Source organism: Phacochoerus africanus, chromosome 8, assembly GCF_016906955.1.
Source record: "Phacochoerus africanus isolate WHEZ1 chromosome 8, ROS_Pafr_v1, whole genome shotgun sequence".
Taxonomy (NCBI): domain Eukaryota; kingdom Metazoa; phylum Chordata; class Mammalia; order Artiodactyla; family Suidae; genus Phacochoerus; species Phacochoerus africanus.
In genome coordinates this window covers 103,589,656-103,611,636 of record NC_062551.1, presented here as the reverse complement: position 1 = coordinate 103,611,636, position 21,981 = coordinate 103,589,656, and the positions used below count along the sequence as shown (strand labels likewise).

The window sequence follows — 21,981 nt, the reverse complement described above, 5'->3', positions numbered from 1 at the left end:
AGCTGGAAAACTGCTATATCTGAGAGATCCTGGGACATCTAAAAAAAAAAAGCAGGCAGAAGGTAAGATTGCTTACCTGGATCTCTTGACTGCAGGATCCAGTAGAAGGGAAAGTGATGAGAGTCCCTTTTCTCTCAATTTTGTTATAAGTCCTGCTACAAGAACAGGAGAAGAGTAGAGGGGGACATTTCCCTCTCCTTGACAGTGTCAAGATCTTCCTCGTTCCTTTTGCAGCCTCAGTCCTACATTGTATGGCTTATTCAACCAGTCCCTACTGGTGGGCATCTGCCATGTTTCAAGTCTTCTGCTATTACAACAGAGTTACAATGGAGAGCCAAAAAAAAAAAAAAAGAAGAAGAAGAAGAAATATAAGCAGATAATTGTAAGACTAAAAAATTGAGAAGGATTCAGAGGAAAATTACACATCTAGAGAGCATAACATAAAAGTAAACTTACAGAGAGTTCCCTTGTGGTGCAGAGGTTTAAGACTCCAGCATTATTACTGAAGTGGCCCAGGTTGCTACTGTGATATAGGTTCAAGCCCTGATCCAGGAACTTCCACATGCCTCAGGTGTGGCCAAAACAAAAAAAAACAAAATTAAAAAATAAACCTACATATAAATTGTTTTTAATAAAGATACTGCATTAAACTAAATGTACTTATAAAATGTTTAAGTATTAGAAGTGAATTTACAGCATAGAGACGCAAATCTAGAATTTTGCAAGTATTTAAAACCCAAAGATTACCTTCAATAGTTACAGAAATTGTATTAAAATTAATTTTATTTTTTTATCGATGATATATTTGGATTTAAAACTCCATGGCATCACTCTTTTTCTCCAAAAAGTGTGCTTCATGAGAGAAATTTTGTAATTACATGTGTCATATATAACCCACATTCCTATATATTTTATAGGTACCACTCAAGGAACTCTTGAACCAGACTGAAGAAGAAATTAATAAAGCTCTAAATAAAAAGATGGGGTTAGAAGATACTTTAGAACAAGTAAGTAGTGAAGCATAGAATCATTAAAAACAAATGTAAGATTTTGTGGTTTCTGATTGCTAAGGAATGAGTTTTTAATGAAATATTATGAAAAATGAGGGAGTTCCCATTGTGCCCAGCAGAAACAAATCCAACTAGTATCCATGAGGATATGGGTTTGATCCCTGGCCTCACTCATTGGGTCAGGGATCTGGCATTGCCATGAGCTATGGTATAGGTTGCAGATGTGGCCCAGATCTGGCATTGCCGTGGCTCTGGCGTAAACCAGTTATTACAGCTCCGATTAGACCCCAGCCTGGGAAGCTCCACATCCCGTAGGGGTGGCCTTAGAAAAGACAGAAAGACAAAAAAAAAGAACTATTGTATTCTGGATGACAGATTTCAAGTTTTAAAAGAATTCCTATCTTTTCTGAGAATAGAAACATGTTTATTTTTTCTCATTTAGAAATATGCATTTCACAAATAATTTTGAAAATAACCCACATCTTTTTAGTTTATCAAATTTCATGAAGACTTACTTTGTATTAGAAAGATTTTTTCCACTCCTCCCACAAATAGAAAATTTGTTAGATAAGTGATACTATTGTTATTATAATATGGGGTTTTTGCAAATTTGTAGGGTTTGTAACATCACAGTATAGAAAGAAGGTAGGAATCAGGACTGCTTTAACAAAAGATGTTCTAACCAGTGATGGTTATTTTAGGTGACATCTTCCTTTAGCGTGCTTCAGTTCAATTTCTCTCTGGTGGGAATGGGCAGTTAAAGCTAACATCAAGACTCAAAAAGGTTTGAATTTCAAGCAGTAAGAACATCCTGACTAAAACATTTCAAACTGACTTGAAACCTTAGGCAGGAAAATTTGGGCAGGGTGGGAAGGCGATTTATAAAATGCCTGCCATGGGCTAGGCCCCATGTTAATCTTCCAAAGATAAATATAACTAAAATTTATATGAAAGAGTCCCATTTGGAGAAAAGGTGATATATGCAGTTATGCTAATTAGATTAGCATTTTTACAAAACCCCTTTGGGCATAGAAGAAAAGATTGATTTAATGGGGAAACAACTGATATTAAGAGGTTAAACCAAAGTATTAGACAAGAAATAGAAAGAAGGGGACAGGTTCAAGAAATGTTAAGGGGATAGAACTCAAGCATTTTATGGCTGAATATGAAAGCTGAGAGAGAAAGGATCAACATCAACTTCTAGGATTTCCCTGTGGCGCAGCAGATTTTAAGGATCTGGCATTGTCACTGCTGTGGCTCAGGTCACTGCTGGCACAGGTTTGATCCCTGGCCCAGGAACTTCCACATGCCAAGTGTGGATCTAAAAACAACAACCAAAAAAACCACAGTGACTTTTTCTGATGGGCAAACCAGAGGAAGAAAAATGAGTGCTGGGAGTAGCCAGGACGGGCTGGAGATGCTGAGCTTGCTGTCCATGGGATAGATTTATCGGCTCTGAAAATACATATTTTAGGGTCTTTAGCATATGCATGACCTTTGAAACCAGGGATATGGTCGATGTTTCTTAGGGAGGATATGTGAAAGAAAGTGGCAAAGGAAGGAAATTTTAGGAAAAACTCCTAGGAGAAGTAGACAAAGTAGTTGAAGAAAAGGATATACTATAAAGGCCAAGTAAGGAAGACTTTTCAAGAAAGAGGTTATCCTAGCTGAAGTTACTCTGGTAAACATTTCATAATATATGCATATACCAAATCATCATGCTGTATACTTTAAACCTTTGCAATGTTATATGTCAGTTATAGCTCAGTGAAACAGGGGAAAGGGAATGACCAGTGATGTTCTATGCTTCGGAGACTAAAAACTAAAGCTATTTTTTTTCAATTTGACAAGTAGTTTAACCAAGTTAAGATGGCATAAAATAGCAATTTGAAGTAGTAAAGGTTAAACAGAGATTAATAGATTAGATAACAAAACTAATAAATCTAAGTACTTTAAAATAATTGCCAAAACCATTCAATAAAAAGCAGGAAAAAAAATGAGAACTAGGTACATTATAAATATGGGAGGAATTTATTTGAGTTATGAAGTAATACAAAAATCTATCTTTAAAGAACACATACACACACCTCTGAAGACCTAGAGACCAAAGAACATGGCATGTTGAAGAATTAACCATGAATATAAGTAGGACAGGCCGGAAGCCTGGAGAAACAAGAACCTAATTCTGAAGAGGCATATTTACTTTTGTTTACTGGTTGAATTTTTATTCTATACACAGCAAGGATCCTTGAAGATTTTTAAGCAAGGGATTAAAACCTGTGTAATTTATTGAGCTCACGGTGTTGACATTTTGAAGGATAGGTCAGAGGTAGGTACGTGAGGCTAGAGACACAAGATTAAGAGACTTAACAGTATCTTGATCCTTAAATGGTAAGGACTCAAACCAAGGCTATTGCAGTGAAAATGGAGAAAAGATATGTAAAGATTGAAACTGCATAATTTGGTGATCCACTTTGATGTGAAGCTTAAGGAAGAGAGAGAAAGAAAGAATGTCAAGTGTCCAGCTTTGGTATATGGTATTAAAGAAAAGTTATTTATGACACGTGTTAGTGGTGGTAAGGTGGGCTTTAGTCAAGGGGAAGGGGGAGCTACTACAGTGGGGTTTTGTAGTAGGTGAGAAAGATTGAGCTCAATTCCAAATATAACAAAGAAAAGTAGGAATTACAGCCAAAGAGCATGGTCGGAATCAGTGACTGGAAAATAACTGAGAGGAAGTATCAGAGGTAAGAGGGGATTCTAGCTAAACCAACCCCAGGTTTCTAGCTGAGGGCAGGCCACGGTGATGAGACACCACCTAGGGCATGGTATAGGATGTGGAACCTGATCAGATACTGAAGATGGGAGATTCTGGTTAAAGTGACTTACCAGGATTCTTGCCTAAAATTGGATAATACAGAGAGAAACAAAACAGTCCAAAAATCAACCTAATTGAGAAGAGAGTTCAGAAGATCCTGTAGTTTAGTCAAAGAGAAATTTTTTGTCAGTGCTGGAACCTTGAATACAAAGGGTGTAGAACAGAGAATTCCAGGCTGGAATATGCTGAGCTTCAGGTCCTGGGACATCAAAGTAGAGAATGTCCAATAGGAAGTTGGAGTTTGGAGATAATATAGATATAGATAGATATTTTTAGCTTGATATAATTAAAGCCAGGAGATTGCCCAGGTGTGAGGCTGAGAGAGAGCTCTCCCAAGTGAGCAAAAGAGAATACAGCCAAAATGGGAAAACTCAGAGAACATCATCCAAAACACAGAGAAAGAGAAATCTGCAAGAAGAATTAGAAGAACTTCCTAACACATAAAGAGGAAACCAAGGAGTTCCCATCATGGCACAGCAGAAATGAATCTGACTAGGAACCATGAGGTTGCGGGTTCGGTCCCTGGCCTCTATCAGTGGATTAAGGATCCGGCGTTGCCATGAGCTGTAGCGTAGGTCGCAAACACGGCTAGGATCTTGCGTTGCTGTGGCTGTGGTGTAGGCCAGCAGCTGTAGTTTCAGTTCGACCCCTAGCCTGGGAACCTCCATATGCCACAGTTGCAGCCCTAAAAAGACAAAATAAAAATTAAAGAAAAAAAAAAAAGAGGAAGCCAAAAGTTTCCATGGTTTAGAAAACAAGAAAGGAGATTTCAGTAGCAAGTGATCAGTGACTACCAATGTTGTTCAGATTAAATCTGAACGTTGTGTTGGCTTTAGCCGTAAAAATATTCCTTGTGACATTTGCAAAAGCAACTTCATAAAGTAGAAGAGCCAGAAAGCATGTTACTCTAAAGTTTGAATGGTAAACAAGGAAGATACTGTAATCCAAATTGGTTATTCTTTGTGGCTTACTACAAATCTATTAGAGATGTTTGACTCTAAGAAACGGAGGTGGAACAGTACCAAGAAAGTGGTGTATAGGAAAGGTTTTGGGGGTTTTTTGGTGGGGGAGGGTAATGGGAGGGGTTTGGTTTTAAAGATGAGGGAGAGAGTTCAGTAGAAAGATGGTAAAGTTTAGAAAATTAAGGGGAAAAGGCATCAGTGGATTTGAATGTGATCCATGGAGAAATACAAGAGCATGTGACCCAGAAAAGAGCTGAAGAAAAGTATGTGCCCTGCATCCTAAAACTGACTAGAAGGAAGAAGGAAAGGTCTTGTGTTGAGTGGGTTGGTTGGTTGGTTGGTTGGAGGCAAGGAGTGATAGAATTCCAGTCTAGTGGCTTCTCTCTTCTCAATGATAGAAGAAAAAAAGTCACCTAATTAGAGTAATTAATGATATCTTCTTTGCTTAAAAGAAGCTTAAGAGCTTAGAAAGAAAGGAGGAAAGGAAGCCAAATATTGATAGTTCTTAGTGGTTGCAGGATTATTGGTGATTTTATTTTCTTTACTCCTTCCCTTTTACCATAGTGGAAATCTGTACTTTTGTAATCAGGAGGGGAAAAAATGTTTAATTGATGACACTTTAGTAAAGCTGACATAGAAAATAAAGTTACTCAGATATAAGCAAACACATTTGATCAACCATGAAGTTGGAAGTAGTGGAAGTTCTGATTATTTGGGTGTCATCTGGTCTTATTACAGATGAATTTAATGAAACAAATTATTTCAGAAGTAGCCTATCTTAAGACTGGAATCAGAGTTTATAGCTTGAGTAACTGGTGTTTAAAATTTGAAAGGCAAGTGGTATAGAAAAAGTCCGTGAAGTTAGTTTCGAATTCTGGGCATATGCTAATTGCATGATCCTGAGTAAACGGCATTCTTCTAGCCCACTCTTCTCACTTGTAAATAGGAAAGGCCTGTCCCTTAGAAGGGACTTTGGATGACTGAATGAGAAGTACTATGTACAAGAAGAGAAAGGTACTATATGCAAGTTTCTTTAATAAGCTTAGTCATTTTATCATCTTACCTTTGCCAAATAACAATAGCTTCACTAAATTTTTCCCAAAACGTATATATATTTTCTAAATGTATGTATGTGTAGAATTATGCTTTTAAAGAAAGATGTCAAATATATTGTTTCCTGTTTGAAATATTATCTTTTTGGTCTATTTGAAAACATTCTGTATTAATTACCAGTATCACCACTTGTCAACAGGAGGTGAAATTTAGCAACACTTTTTTTTTTTTCCAGTTTTGGTTTTAGCAGATCTTAAATTAGCCCAAGCTTGAAAAAGATTAAATGTAGTTACTTTATTACTCTTCGGAAGAATGCATTGACTATAACCAATTAGCAAATATTATCAAAATAAAATCAATATGAACAGTTCTCTTTAAGATCCCATAAAGTAAACATATCAATGAAAGCTAGATAACTGAAGTAGGTAAAATAAATAAAGTGAGGCCTCAAAACTAGAGAATAAAACAATTTATATTAATAAATTAATATCAAAAATTATATATAATACTTGTATAACATGTATGAGAGCTTTAAAAAGTACTCTTACAGCTGGAAGTGGAAGAAAAGATATCGTTATCTTTATTTTACTGAGAATTAAGCCAGATTTTTTATTCCTAATGCCCTACCATACCACTCTGCATTTAAACATTATATATATATTTAGAAGTCCTCTTGAAATTAATTTCACTTTGTGAAATAAGAAATCTGTAGGACAAATGATAGGGTAGCGTTCACAAGGGCTAGAAGAAATAACATGTTCAGTTAGTTGATGATATAAATGTTTTATAACTTATTAAAAATTTTTGATGTATAGCTATGATTTCTCAACCAAAGTTTTATTCCTCAAGTTAAATACAATGATAACAGAAAGCAGGAGAAGTGTGCGAACTCTGAAAGAAGAAGTTCAAAAGCTGGACGATCTTTACCAACAAAAAGTTAAGGTAAGAATGTTATATTCTGTAACTTGGGCTTTAGTTTAATCTTCTCATCTAAAGTTTGTTGTAAGGAGTTAAGCTGTTCTTCTTAAGGACTTTTTTCTGCAATCTAGCTATTTCACCATAGGATATTTTAGTATTTCATTAATACTTTATACTTGCATTTTTAATTGAATATCCTTGGCAAGACCAAACATGTTTTAAGCCTCTCTTCTACCTTTTTATAGAGATTTAGTGTTAATTATTTCTAAAGCTTGAACCTCGGTAAGGCCTTTATAAAAGTGGTTACCCTTAAAAAGTCATTGCAAACTAACCATCCTGGCCAAATTCCAGAGACCATTTACATGAAATTTAGAATGAGGGTACATAATGAGATTCATTCCCCACCACCTCTAATCTACCTTCTGGCTAGCATTTTACTCATAAGACTCTGCATTACCACTTATACACTTTATGTGAAAAAATTTAACCACACCAATATTTTTTCTTAGTTATACCAACAAAATATGAGGAATTGGAAACTTTTCTCTTGACCTGTATTACATTTAGGGCCTATACATTTTTTTAAGCAGTATGAATTTTTTAGAAAATATGCCGCAATAATGGTCTATATGTAAAATATGAGGCATTTGATCATTTTTGTTTTTTCATACGTTCTCCATGATAGTGTTTGAGTTTATTTTCTAAAGCACTTAAGTGACAGACTTTAGCACACTGCATCTTGAGAAACCTAGGAATTGATGAATTGGGGTTACTTTGCCTCTTCATAATTAACATATATGTGAAATAATGGTTGTATGCAAGTTAACCACATTTTGACCTATATAAAAGGCCTCTTTTAGAGTTCCTGTTGTGGTGCAGTGGAAACGAATCCAACTAGGAACCACGAGGTTGCAGGTTCGATCCCTGGACTCACTCAGTGGGTTAAGCATCTGGCTTTGCCTTAAGCTATGGTGTAGGTTGCAGATGCAGCTGGGATCCCAAGTTGCTGTGGCTTGGTGTAGACCAGCAGCTGTAGCTCCAATTTGACCCCTAGCCTGGGAACTTCAATATGCCTCAGGTGTGGCCCTAAAAATATTAAAAAAGAAAAGAAAAAAAAAGGCCTCTTTTGATGCTCATGGAAAAACTTTAAATCAGAATACCATAAAATTTCCTATAGTACCGACTTGAATTACTGCTAAATGAATTCTGTACAGGCCTGTTGAAAAGGTCACATTTGTGTTTATAATATAAACTTTCCAAAAGAGCATTTAAAAGTCTCTTACATGTAGAGCAGTAACATCCTGTGAATGCAAACGTTGATGCAACCTGATTTTTTTAAATGCTTTACATAAATTTTTTGAAATCCTCCTGGAGCGTATAGAATGTGAATATTGAAAAACTATAACCATGGCTTTATCCTGATAGGAAGCTGAGGAAGAGGACAAAAAATGTGCCAATGAGCTGGAGTCCCTGGAAAAACACAAGCACCTGCTGGAGAGTGCAGTTAACGAGGGCCTCAGTGAAGCTATGAATGAGTTAGATGCTATTCAGCGGGAGTAAGTTCATCTTACCAAGATTTATAATGTTTATTTTCACCTCAATTATTTAACATTTCTGTGAAACTAGTGCTAAGTTTATTTGCTTTAGTTTGTATTTTAGAACTATTTCAGGGAGAAAAAGTAATGGATAGAGTTACTTTTAACTTGAGATACTTTCCCTAGACAAATACATTCTGCTACCATCATAGCTCTTACCCACTATTATCTTTTCAGTCAAGAGAGTACTGGATAGTTAATCCATAGGCTCTATATTAATTCATTTTAAAACACACTTTTTTCAGAGAGTTAAGGGACCCCTCAGAAAACTTTTTAAAAATCTTTCTTTGAGATTAGAAGGACAATCCTTAAGAAAATCACATCTCTTTATTTATTTGTAGCCTAGAAAACTCAGTTGAAGGTGTTTTGGGCTTAATTTTTTTGTTTCTAATTTTAATCCATATGCCTAAAAGTAGGACTGCTGTTCCCTTATTTGTATGTATTTTATGTCTGGTCCCTGAAAACATTTAAGTTTTACAATCCTTTAGGAGACTCTGGTAAAACAATTTGCTTCCAAGCTTTGTATGTTAAAGCGTGAGGTTTTGGTGCTGTTTTGTGCTATTGCTTACATGGGATCTTTTTGGATTTTTTGTTTGTTTGTTTGTTTTTTAGGGCCACACCTGTGTCATATGAAAGTTCCCAGGCTAGGGGTCAAATCAGAGCTGCAGCTGTTGACTGCAGCCACAGCAATGCCAGATCCCAGCTTTGTCTGTGACCTACACCAGAGCTCATGGCAACGCCAGATCCTTTAACCCAATGAAAGAAGCCAGGGATTGAAGCCGCATCCTCATGGATACTAGCCAGGTTCTTAACCCACTGAGCCACAACCGGAACTCCTGCATGGGATCTTTGAAAATATTTTTGTTTCTGTTTTAACGATTGCAAACTGGACCTCTGAATTATACACAGGGTAAGCAGCACATTATCAATCACAGCCTGGTTTTGTTGAATGTGAAAAGGAGGAATGAACTAGCTAGAACTGATATATTAGGTTTTATCCTCTACAACTAAAACAAGAGTTTGTATCCTACAGATACCAGCTAGTTGTACAGACCACAACTGAAGAAAGACGAAAAGTGGGAAATAACTTGCAGCGTCTTTTAGAGATGGTTGCTACACATGTAGGGTCTGTGGAGGTAAGTATCTGCAGGGCTTTCCTACATTCTAAGAAAACTTTTTAAAACTTTGATGTGTTTCTGTTTCTAAAGGAGATTTAAATAATAAATTTCATTTCTATGGAAAATATCTAGTAAAAATTTTATCAGAAGAATCTTGTATAGCAGTGTGCATTTTATAAAGTAGTCTGTTTTACATAGGTATACTGCACAACCCAGAAGTTCTAGTCCTATGTATCAGCCTACCAAGAGAAATGAAAATATGTCCATGCAAAGACTTATAGACAGATGTTCATAGCAACATTATTCATAATAGCCAAAAAGGGTAAACAGCCCAAATATTCATTAACTGGTGGCTGATATACCCATATACTGGAAGATGATCCAGCAACAAAAGGAAAGCTCCAGTACATGCTACAGCTTGAATGAACATTCAAAACATTATACCCAGTGAATGATGTGAAAGTCCACATATTTATGACTCACTAATATAAAATGTCCAGGAAAGGCAGATCCACAGGGGCAGAAAGTAGATTTGTGGTTGCTAGGGACTAGCGTGGGAATAAGAGCAGATGGGCACAAAGATTGTGGTAAGGATTGCACAACTCTGTAACTTCATTAAGTTACTCTTGTTCCTTAAGGTATGTTTGTTTTTATTGAGATATATCATACATACAAAAAACAGAACCCTTAATAAAAAATGGGTTGTTTTATTCACATAAAACGACAATGATGTTAATTACATCAACAGTATATTATAATGTTGTTCCAGGCCACATTCCATATGCTGGAAACATATTAGTACATTCAAGATTAAAGATTAAAACGAAAGAGCATGAGTTAATGACAAATATTTTTCCTATTAAAAAGCAAGATTAAACCGAGTAAATTGGAAGGTCAGGTTGGCTTTATTCATGAACTGGGCAGAGCGTTATCCCACCTTGCAAACAGAAAAGCATTCCAAAGAGCTCTAGAAAAGGAAAGGTAGTGAAACGCACAGAGGGAGTGGCATAAGGAAGTCATAAATCAAAAAAAGAATTAATTATTTCAAGACAGGGCATTTCCCTTTGGGGGACAAAAGGTTCTATTAGGCAGGTTACCTCACTCGTGCTGACCAGTTAAGGTTACATTCCTGGGGAAGGTTGAAACTGCAGTTAGGTTAGATATTACGTCCCAGTTTGGTGACATGGGCTTAACACAAGTGACTCCATTTGGGGCCTATTGTTTCTTTTTTAACAGTTCCCCCCTTTTCATCAGGCCCTCACTTGTCTGAGAGAGAGACATGATCAAAATTTAAGGCATTAGCACCACTGTCAGCTATTGCTTGCAGCTTTTGTTGATTCTTTGTGTGATATTCATAGGTCATGTCATTTTTGCTTAATCCCTGTGATATTCACAGGTCCCAGCTCTAAGTTCACAATCCTTAAGTTGGTCATTCTCTTCGGGGTTTCTTTACTAATGCTTCAGTCTTGGGGAGATCATTTGCTTGGTGATTAGCTGCTGCAAACATGCATATAAAGTTTTTGAGAGAATGCAATGCACTGGGGAGATCCTTATGGTTAAAATAAGCAAGATAATCCCCAGTGTTTGGAGTGCACTTTAGAGCCTTAGTCCCCAGAACCCAAACCAGTCAAAACCAAATAAATCAAAGAAAGACCCTGCTGAAGGAGTCACCTTTTTTTATTAATGATTTTTATTTTTTTCCATTATAGCTGGTTTACAGTGTTCTGTCAGTTTTCTGCTGTACAACAAGGTGATCCAGTCACACATACATATATATTCTTTTTTCTCACATTATCATGTTCCATCGTAAGTGACTAGCTATAGTTCCCAGTGCTATACAGCAGGATCTCATTGCTTATCCATTCCAGGAAGTCACCTTTTTAAGCCAAGTGTCTTGTCTGTAACTGTTTCAACTTCCTCAGAAGTGGTAATCCAGATATTGCAGGTGATATTGGCCACAGCACGAACACTTCCTGGCTTACCTAAAAGATAATCAAAGGCTAACCTAAGAACAACTTTGGCCAAGGAATCTAAGGATTTTTGTTGGACAGCTACTGCTTTAGCATCAAAATCTGTAATACTTTCAAGAATTAAGGAGTTTAAGAGAGGTTTCCTAATCATAGCCTCAGTTGCACCTATGCCTAACCAGAGAAGTAAGGTCTTATCAAAGGAATAAAATCCAGAGTCATGAATGCCTTCCTTTTTGAATCTGTGGCTCAGGACTGGAAAGGTGACAGCCGTTGAGACGAGTAAAATTTTAAGGATTTGTAAAACACACAGGCAATTTTATTCTGGTTACACTTGCCTGTGTCACTTTGTGTAGATCCTGGACACCGAGGTCCCCAAGTTTGGGGTACTTAACCAGAAATGGGGAAATGGACCAGGGCAGATTGAAGCATGTGGGGTTTTTTGGGTTTTTTTCCCTTTAGAGCCCCACCTGCAGCATATGGAGGTTCCCAGGCTAGGGGTCAAATCGGAACTATAGCTGCTGAACTACACCACAGCTGCAGCAACATGGGATCCAATCCGTCTCTGTAACCTACACCACAGCCCACAGTAACGCCAGATCCTTAACCCACTGAGTGAGGCCAGGTATCGAACCCTCAACCTCATGGCTCCTAGTTGGATTTCTTTCTGCCATGCCACGACGGGAACGCCAAAGTCGTTTTTCTAAATGACAAATCCAGCACTTTAAAAGGCTGTCTCTCTTAGCGTGACCTGGGAGATAAGGATAATGTGATATCCTTTTTCAGGCAAATGCCAGAGTAAAGGAAAAAAGAAAAAAGGGTTCCATGTTTAGTTAAAGCATGAAATCTTGATCCTGAACCATAGGAGGAACCCTTCTACCTCAGTGTCAGCTACTTCACTTCCTAATCGGTTTGATTTGGAGGTCTCCGGCATTTAAATGGGACCCCATGTCAGATGGGTGCATCTTCCGCTGTGAGATGTTTATCTAGGGTTCAAGTCCATGAAGTTTGGCTGCCATCTGGGTAGTGAAGAGGATCTGATTTAGTTCTCTTCCAAGGAAATTTAGGAGCAGCGGTTGTTATTATGGATTCCAAATCAAAAGGGTAGGAGAAATTTGGAAATGTTATTTTTGAAAGTACTAAGCCAGATATTTGAGGAGCTAGAAGAGTTTAGGATTGAGATAGGAGGTTTTGTTACAATTTATAGATACGTAACAAAACCTCAAAGACAATTAACAGGACTGGAATCCAGTATCTACAAATGTGCAAAGGTAAGTTTTCTCTCTACAATTATCCCTGTCTCTTTTTTCCAAGGATAATCACAGAAAAACTAATTTGTCTGCCTTACCCAGGTGCAGCAAGAATAGTGGTTGACTGTGTAAGTTCTTTTTAAAACTGCTTTGCTGGGAGTTCCCGATGTGGCTCAGTGGTTAACGAATCCGACTAGGAACCATGAGGTTGCTGGTTCCATCCCTGGCCTTGCTTAGTGGGTTAAGGATCAGGTGTTGCCCTGAGCTGTGGTGTAGGTTGCAAATGCGGCTCGGATCCCAAGTTGCTGCAGCTCTGGTGTAGGCTGGTGGCTACAGTTCCGATTAGACCCCTAGCCTGGGAACCTCCATATGCCGAGGGAATAGCCCAAGAAATGGCCAAAAAAAAAGAAAAACTGCTTTGCTGGAACCTTGTAAGCAAGGTACCAGATCAAATGTTTAAGGGGCTTTAATTGGCTCCATAAAGTCAACCTTAATTCCTTAAAACTGTCTCATCCTAAGTCTATGTATGTCTCTGTCAAATATGACAATCTAGTTAAAGCCTTAGTAATATAGCTCATGGTTCCAGTTCTATCCTACAGTAAGAAGAATAGATTCTTGGAGTTCCCTTTTAGCTCAAGGAATTAAGAATCTGGCATTTGTCACTGCAGCAGCTCCAGTCACTGCTGTGGAACAGTTCCAGGAACTTCCATGTGCCACAGACAGGGCCATATATATGTGTATATATATATTTGTGTGTGTGTGTATGTGTATATACATATAATGCAAATAATTTAACTTTACTCTCATGGAAAGAAATTGAGATTTCTCAAACATTAAGCCTCTAGAGGTGCATTTCTACTTTTGCAAAGATTGTAGGATAAGGACAGTTGCTCTCACTTCCTCAAAGAATTGAGTTGCAACTTAGGAGTTCCTGTCGTGGCGCAGTGGTTAATGAATCCGACTAGGAACCATGAGGTTGTAGGTTTGATCTCTGGCCTTGCTCAGTGGGTTAAGGATCCAGCGTTGCTGTGAGCTGTGGTGTAGGTCGCAGATGCAGCTCGGATCCCGCATTGCTGTGGCTCTGGTGTAGGCCGGTGGCTACAGCTCTGATTCGACCCCTAGCCTGGGAAACTCCATATCCTATGGGAGCAGCCCAAGAAATGGCAAAAAGATGAGAAAAAAAAAAAAAAAAGAATTGAGTTGCAACTTAAATGACATCAAAGGTTTATCTATCCATAAATTCTTAACAAGATTTTTCTTTTTTATTTATTTTTTGAGATTTTTATTTTTTCCATTATAGTTGATTTACAGTGTTCTGCCAACCTCTACTGTACAGCAAAGTGACCCAGTCTTACATATATATGAAATGTTCTTTTCTTACATTATCCTCCATTATGTTCCATCACAAGTCACTAGATATATTTCCTCTACACAGCGTGATTCTTTTTCTTTTTTTAATCGTTTATGGCCACACCTGCAGCATTTGGAAGTTTCCAGGTCAGGGATTGAACCTGAGCCATAGTTGTGCCCTACAAAATAGCTGCAGCAATGCCAGATCCTTTAACCAACTGTACCAGGCCAGGGATCGAACCTGCGCCTCCACAGAAACCCAAGCTGCTGCAGTTGGATTCTTAACCCATTGCACCATGGCAGCATCTTCTCTTTTTCTTTTTTAATTGATATATAATTGATTTATAAAAGTTTCAAGTATATAACATAGTGGTTTACAATTTTTAAAGGTTATAATCCACATATAATTACTGTAAAATATTGGCTGTATTCCCTGTGCTGTGCAATATATTCTTGTAGCTTATTTAGTTTATACATAATCATTTGTACCTCTAAATCCCCTACCCCATCTTGCCCCTCCCCCCACTTGTAACCACTAGTATGTTCTCTGTATCGTGAGTCTGTTTCTTTTTTGTTATATTCACTAGTTTATTTTTTAGATTCCAAATATAAGTGATACTGTATAGTATTTATCTTTTTCTGGCTTATTTTACTAAACATAATACCACCCAAGTCTATCCATGTTCTTGCAAATGGCAAAATGTCATTCCTTTTTATTACTGAGTAGTATTCCTCTGTGTGTGTGTGTGTGTGTGTGTGTGTGTGTGTGTGTGTGTGTGTGTGTGTACGTTTGCATGTGTATCCATTCATTTGTGGATGACCACTTAGATTGTGTCCATAGCTTGGCTATTTTAAAAATGCTTCAACAAAAATTAGGTTGCATATATCTTTTCAAATTAGTGTTTTCATTTTCTTCAACTGTACACCCAGGAGTGGAATTGTTGGATCATAAGGTAGTTCTATTTTTAATTTGTTTGGTTTTGGAGTTTTTTGGCCATGGTGTACAAAAACTTGATGTAGAGTCTCAGTTCCCAGACCAGGGATTGAATCCCAGCTGCATCAGTAAAAGCACCAGGCCCCAACCACTAAGCCACTAGGGAACTCCCCTATTTTCAGTTTTTTGAGGAACTTCAATACTGTTTTCTACAATAGCTGTACCAGTTTACATTCTCACCAGCAGTGTTCAAGGGTTCTCTTTTCTGTGCATCCTCACCATCATTTGTTATTCATGGTCTTTTTGATGATGCCCATTCTGATAGGTGTGAGATGATATCTCATGGTTTTGATTTGCATTTCCCTGATAATTAGCAATGTTGAGCATCTTTTCATGTGCCTGTTGGCCATCTGCATGTCTTCTTTGAAAAAATGTCTATTCTGGTCTTCTGCCAATTTTTAAATTGAGGTTTTTTTTTTCAAAGTTGAGTTTATGTGCTATTTATATATTAGGGATATTAACTCCTTATTGGACATATCATTTGCAAATATTTTCTCCCATTCAGTAGGTTGTCTTTTTGTTTTGTTACTGGTTCTCTTTGCTGTGCAAAGCCTTTTAAGGTTGAGCACCGTTTCTTTATTTTTGCTTTTGTTTTCCTTGCTGAGAAGACAGATCAAAAAAAATATTACTAAGACCTGTGTCAAAGAGTGCATTACCTAAGTTTTCTTCTAGGAGTTTTAGGGTTTCTGATCTTATGTTTAGGTCTTTAAGACATTCTGAGTTGTTTTTTTTTTTTCTTTAATGGTGTTAAAAATGTTCTAATTTCATTCTTTTATATGTACCTATCCAGTTTTCCCAGCACTACTTATCAAGGAGACTGTCCTTTTCTCCATCGTATATTCTTCCCTCTTTTGCTGTGGATTAATTGACCATAAGCACATGGGTTTATTTCTGGGTTCTCTCTCTGTTTCATTTAGCTATGTGTCTATTTTTTTTCCAATAGCATGCTGTTTTGATTACTGTGGCTTTGTAGTATAATCTGATATCAGGAAACAAGATACTTCAGGTCTTTTCTTTCTTAAGATTGTTTTGGCTCTTTGAAGTCTTTTGTGTTTCTATACATATTTTTAAATTATTTTTTATAGTTCTGTGAAAAATGCCATTGTAATTTGACAGGGATTGCACTGACTCTGTAGATTGCCATGGATATAGTCTGGTCATTTTGGCAGTATTCTTTGAATCCAAGAACACAATATGTCTTTCCATCTATTTGTGTCATCTTCAGTTTCTTTCATCATTGTCTAATAGTTTTCTGATTATAGGTCTTTTACCACCTTACATAGGTTTACTTTAAGTATTTTATTCTTTTTGATGCAATGGTAAATGAGATTGTTTCCTTAATTTCTCTGACAGTTTGTTATTAGTGTATAGAAGTACAGCAGATTTCTTATTAACTTTGTAACTGAGATATCCCCCAAAATGGTGCAAAAGATTTTTATATTCCTCTCTCTACTGGGTACTACAGACAGCAGTCCAAGAAATCTGACTGTAGTAAGAATTCTCACCTTTAACTGGCTACTGCCAGTTTTCCCAGGATCCCATCTGTAGACTCCAAGTGGGATTTTTAAAATATTTTAGTTTTCCTTGACTGTTTAAGGAGGTAAGCAGGTTACTAGAAAATCCCTGACTTCCATCAGCTCTGGGAGACCCATATGGGGACCCTCTTTTGAAGGCAGGCATGGAACATCTGTAAGGCCATTAACTTGGAGATTTTTGTGTATGGTTTTGTAAATCTCTTCAGAGTGCAAAGACAGGGTATTTTCATTAGCCTTTTGTAAAAAATCTTTCAATGAAATATTGTGCAATTTTAAAGTTTTTTTGGAGGTTTTTGAATACCAATTAAAATAGGTATCCATCGCTTTTTAAGTGCACTTTTTTTTTTCTGTCTTTTAGGGCTGCATGCATGGCATATGGAAGTTCTCAGGCTAAGGGTTGAATGCAGCTGCAGCTGCCGGCAACAGCCACAACAGCAGTAGGTCTGAGCCACATCTGCAGCCTACACCACAGCTCACGGCAATGCTGGATTTTTTTTTTTTTTTTTGCTTTTTAGGGCCGCATCTTCAGCATATGGAAGTACCCAGGCTAGGGATTGAATCGGAGCTACAGATGCTGGCCACAGCCACAACAGCATGGGATCCAAGCCACGTCTGTGACCTACACAACAGCTCACAGCAATGCCAGATCCCTGACCCACTGATTGAGGCCAGAGATTGAACCCACATCCTCATGGATACTTGTCAGATTCGTTTCTGCTGCGCCACAACAGGAACACCATTGCTGGATTCTTAACCTACTGAGCGAGGCCAGGGATCGATCATACCTGCATCCTCATGGATACTAGTCAGGTTCATTACTGCTGAACCACAACAGGAACCCCTAGGTATACTTCTTAAATTATCTAGCTGGAACTTTCCTCATAATGACCAATGTAATTTCCCTGAGGACTGACAGCAGTTTGATAAAGACCCTTAGCCACAAATGGAGCTCAACCCACATTTCTGTCAAGCAGCCATATTCTAGGATTCTCTACCTAGTGGTTACCAAGCCAAGTCCTTGAGTCACAAAATTTTAGTTTGTCTTTAGTGAAATTTTAGCCATTTTTATAGATATTTATAGCTGCTGAGACCATAAGCAGGTATGCCTGAAGGAAGTGCCCTTAACTCTCTTGATTTTAAGGGTTTCAGTTTTGGTTTTTGTTAGTTTAAGTTGGGGTGAGGGCATTGTTTGGGGTTTGTTTTTAGTTTGTTTGCTTCCAAGATTGCCATTATAACTGATAGCCTTTACTTAAAATTTTATTCATCTGAGGCCTCAAACTTGGCCCAGTCCACCTATGTCCATTCTCAGACCTAATCATTTCTTAACTTGGTCCCTGACCTTCTCTAGCCAGTAACACAAAAAGTTCCCAATGTTGCATCTGGGGGCTAGGTAAAGGATTGAACCAGCAGACCAACGGCACCACGTAAATGGGGAACTTAGAACGGCCACTAGCAGTTCCCATATGAAACTTGGGACAGAATCAGGGGCTGAAGTTTCCAATTAAATAGCAAAAGTGTGGAAAGCCAGTTCTGTCAGGAGCTTGATACAAAGAGAGCGGAGCCCAAAACTGAGAGGATCTTACCCAGGCCCCTCAGAAAGAGCGAGAAAGACAGTGAACTAAAAGGGTTCACAAGTACACCTGTATTTCTCATTGTTCCTGAAGTCCTATCAGAAGTTCACTTTGGATCCTGTTGCTACCACCAAAACTTTTAGAAAAATTCAGCTGAATAAATGTGAAGATCAAATTGGCTTTATTCAGTGATGCATGTTTCAGGCAGCATCCCATCTAGCAAACAGAAAACAGTTCCAAGGAGTACAAAAAAGGAAAGATTTTTAAAGGAGAGGAGAGTCGGACAAAGAAGTCATAAATTTAAAAAGAATTCCAACAAGGTAGCAAGGTCACCTCACTTTGTGGCACACAAGGTTTTATTAGGCAGATTACCTCACTGGAGAGTCCAGACAGACCAGTCAAGGAAGGTTACATTCCTGAGGAAGATTGAAACTGTCATTAGGTTAGGTCATAGTTTGGTGACATAGACTTAGCTCAAGTGACTCCATTTGGGGCCTGTTGTTTTCTTTCTAATGTTATTTTTGTTAATTTCATATAAACACAGAATAAAGTATTTCTAAAACAGGAAGTTTACCTTATCTCCACCTTTCACATAGTTTGAAAGGTTAACAAACTATTCCTTCAACCTGTGTACAGACCCCAAAAACTAAAATAAATCTGAAAGTCCTTGGTCATTTATTAGGAGATAAATGTATCTCCAGTTGTGAATTGTTTAAGGGAAAAAAGACTCATTATAGAGTTCCCGCTGTGGTGCAGTGGGTTAATGATCCGGCCTGTCTCTGTGGAGGCACCAGTTCAATCCCAGTCCAGTGCAGTAGGTTAGGATCTGGCATTGCTGCAGCTGTGGCGTAGGTCAGAGCTCTGGCTCAGATTTGATCCCTGACCCAGGAACTTTCATATGCTGCATGGACGACCAAAAACGGGGGGGGGGGGGGGGGGGGGGGGGGGGAAGGCTCATGTTAACAGACTTTTGTTTATTTGAAAACAGAGCAAGTGATACCTTTATCTCCCTTCATCTCTCCTGGATGACACTGAATTGCTGCTTGCTGGCTTGCCAGTACTCTTCTCTGCTTAGTGGTGAGAACTAAGGAAAGCATCCTGAAATACAACATCAGAAGACCTGGCTTCTACCCATTTCTTCTAGTTCAGCCACTTAGTGGCTCTGTAACCTTTCATGGAGGCTTTTTCAACAAGAATTGTTCATCCGAACCATAGACCAGAAAATGATTTAAGTGATTAATTTCGAGAGATCAGGCCTGCATTCCTTCTAGAGGCTCTAGGGAGGAATCCAGCCTTTCCCACCTTCTAGAAGCCACCTACAGTCTTTGGGTTGTGGCCTCTTCCCCCATCTTTAAAGCCAACAGCACAGCACCATCTATGTTTTCTGACCTCTTCTGTCCTTACGTCTTCCTTCTCCCACACTGTTGATTCCTTCCTACTCAGAAGACCCTTGTAATTACATTGGACCCACCAAGATAATGTAAAATAATCTCCTTTTCTCAAAGTCCCTAATTCAGTCACATCTGTAAAGTTTCTTTTACCATGTAAAACAACATAGTCACAGGTTCTGGACATCTTTCAGGAGGCCGCTGTTCAGCCTAGCACACCTGGGAGCAGATAAAAATTCATTAACAGTAAAATGGATAAATAAATGTTGATACATTCATTCAGTGGAATGTTACATAGCCAGAACATGAATAAGCGTTAGCTATATGCATTAACATGAATGAATCTTAAAACACTGAGTTAGGAGTTCGTGTCGTGGCTCAGTGGTTAATGAATCCGACTAGGAACCATGAGGTTGCAGGTTCGATCCCTGGCCTTGCTCAGTGGGTTAAGGATCCAGCGTTGCCGTGAGCTGTGGTGTAGGTTGCAGATGCGGCTCGGATCCCGCATTGCTGTGGCTCTGGCGTAGGCCGGCAGCTACAGCTTCAATTAGACCCCTAGCCTGGGAACCTCCATATGCCGAGGGGGCAGCCCTAGAAAAAGCAAAAAAGACCAAAAAAACTGAGTTTTAAAAAAAAAGCCATGTTACATTACATTTACTATCATTCACTGAACATGAGGGTTAAAACCAGGTACTACTAAACTAATATATCTTTTATATATTTGATCTGTGTGTGTGAAGTAAAAAAGAAAAGTACCTTTCAGGAGAGTGGTGTGTCTGGGAGAAAAAAAGGTGTATGATTAGGAAAGGGCACAAAAGGGGCCTACCAGGTGGATATAGGAGTATTCCCTTTATTCCTGTTCTTAAAGATGTCACACTCATAGATTTCACAGTTAAACACCTTAAAAGAAATTATTTTTGCATTAACAATTGCTAATTGTTTCCACTAGAAACACCTTGAGGAGCAGATCACTAAAGCTGATAGAGAGTATGAAGAATATGCATCTGAAGATCTCTTGGAAAATATTAGAGAGATTGGAGACAAGTATAAGAAGAAAGCTGCTCTTCTTAAGGCTTCTGATGAATGAAGATAAAATGTTGATTAAGCAAGAACTTTATTAACCGTGAAAGTTTTGGAATGTCCTTTGTAGGTTTGAAAAATCTCTAGCATATCCTGTGCCCCTCCTTGCAATGAAGTCTTAATGACCACTTCTTCCCAAGCCTAAAGTATATAATCCTGAAATTATGGCAACTTGTTGGATTTTTATCTTTAGATATGAAAAACCAGTTATATTATATACCTGGAGTTAATAAACTTGCATCAATGAGTGTTTTTCTCCTGATTTCTCTGCTTAACTTCAGGCTAGAAAAATAGGCATTTCTCAAACAAACCAGAAGTCAGCAAACTGTGGGCCAAACCTAATCTCGTCCATTCACTGACATATCATCTGTGAATGCTTTCACACTACAAGAGCAGAGTTTAGTATATGTGTGACAGAGATTATATAGCCTGAAAAGCCAAAAAATGTGTACTATCTTGCCCTTTATAGAAAGTTTACCAATCTCTGGTATAAACTGTACAAAGGTTGGCACTGACTAAAAAACTTTCCTAATCACTTTGGACATACAGTGAGACCCACTCCTAGTCCAGAGCCAAGAAGCTAAAAGTTCTTTCTGGCTTCATGCCATCTTTATTCAAATAAGCAGAATATGGACTGTGATAATCATAAAAATAATCTTGTTCAACCTCCTTATTTCAGAGATAAAACTTTATTTCTAGAGAAGTTCTGATTTACCTCAGGTCATGCCCCTTAATTGGTAGAAGCCACACTGGAACTTCCTTGAACCTGTGCACAGTTCTGACTGTAGCCACAGGAGCCCTGAAACATGAGTGTTCTGGATGGTTGAGGGAGTTGTGTTAGAAAGTGAGGTTTTCAGGGCTCGCTTTGGCTGCCAAAGTGCTGCCAAAAGAAAAACTAGCATGGCCCCTGCTCAAGGATGACACGCAAATTCATGAAGCATTCCGTATTTAAAAAAGAAAAGAAAGGTTTTTAGACAGGTCTAAATTGTTAGGAAGCTCCTCCCTAAGTTGAACTAACATCTACCTCCAGTTGAACTTTTATATTCTTTTAACTTTATTCCAATTCAAATGCAAATCAAAATGGAGAACATGATAAAGTGAAATGTAGCAATATACAGAATGGGATTCCAACAATACTTTATGAAGGGAGGGCATTAAGCCTGAGCACAGAAACAAAGACAGGTTACAGTTGGGAGATAATGAATAGGTATGTGATTAATGGTTACTAGTCTATTCAAGAATCTTGATCCTGACACCCAGTAGAGTTTTTCTTCGATGATGGAAATATTCTGTCTGTACTACCCAATATGGTACC

At 38.1% G+C, this 21,981-nt stretch overlaps 1 protein-coding gene and 1 pseudogene across 3 annotated transcripts in view; both read left to right on the top strand.

Moving 5' to 3' along the window:
• Window positions 1–20,914, top strand: part of NDC80 (NDC80 kinetochore complex component) — a 63,244-nt gene extending 42,330 nt beyond the window's left edge. For all 3 annotated transcript variants that reach the window (XM_047793836.1, XM_047793837.1, XM_047793838.1), the window contains exons 13-17: window positions 918–1,007; window positions 6,750–6,842; window positions 8,244–8,374; window positions 9,447–9,549; window positions 20,536–20,914. In XM_047793836.1, the coding sequence (XP_047649792.1) occupies window positions 918–1,007; window positions 6,750–6,842; window positions 8,244–8,374; window positions 9,447–9,549; window positions 20,536–20,673 (555 nt within the window). In that variant the 3' untranslated portion in view covers window positions 20,674–20,914. The remainder of the gene's footprint in view (window positions 1–917; window positions 1,008–6,749; window positions 6,843–8,243; window positions 8,375–9,446; window positions 9,550–20,535) is intronic.
• A 615-nt stretch (window positions 20,915–21,529) lies between these two features.
• LOC125134770 (uncharacterized) lies at window positions 21,530–21,618 on the top strand (annotated as a pseudogene).
• Window positions 21,619–21,981: the final 363 nt, after the last annotated feature.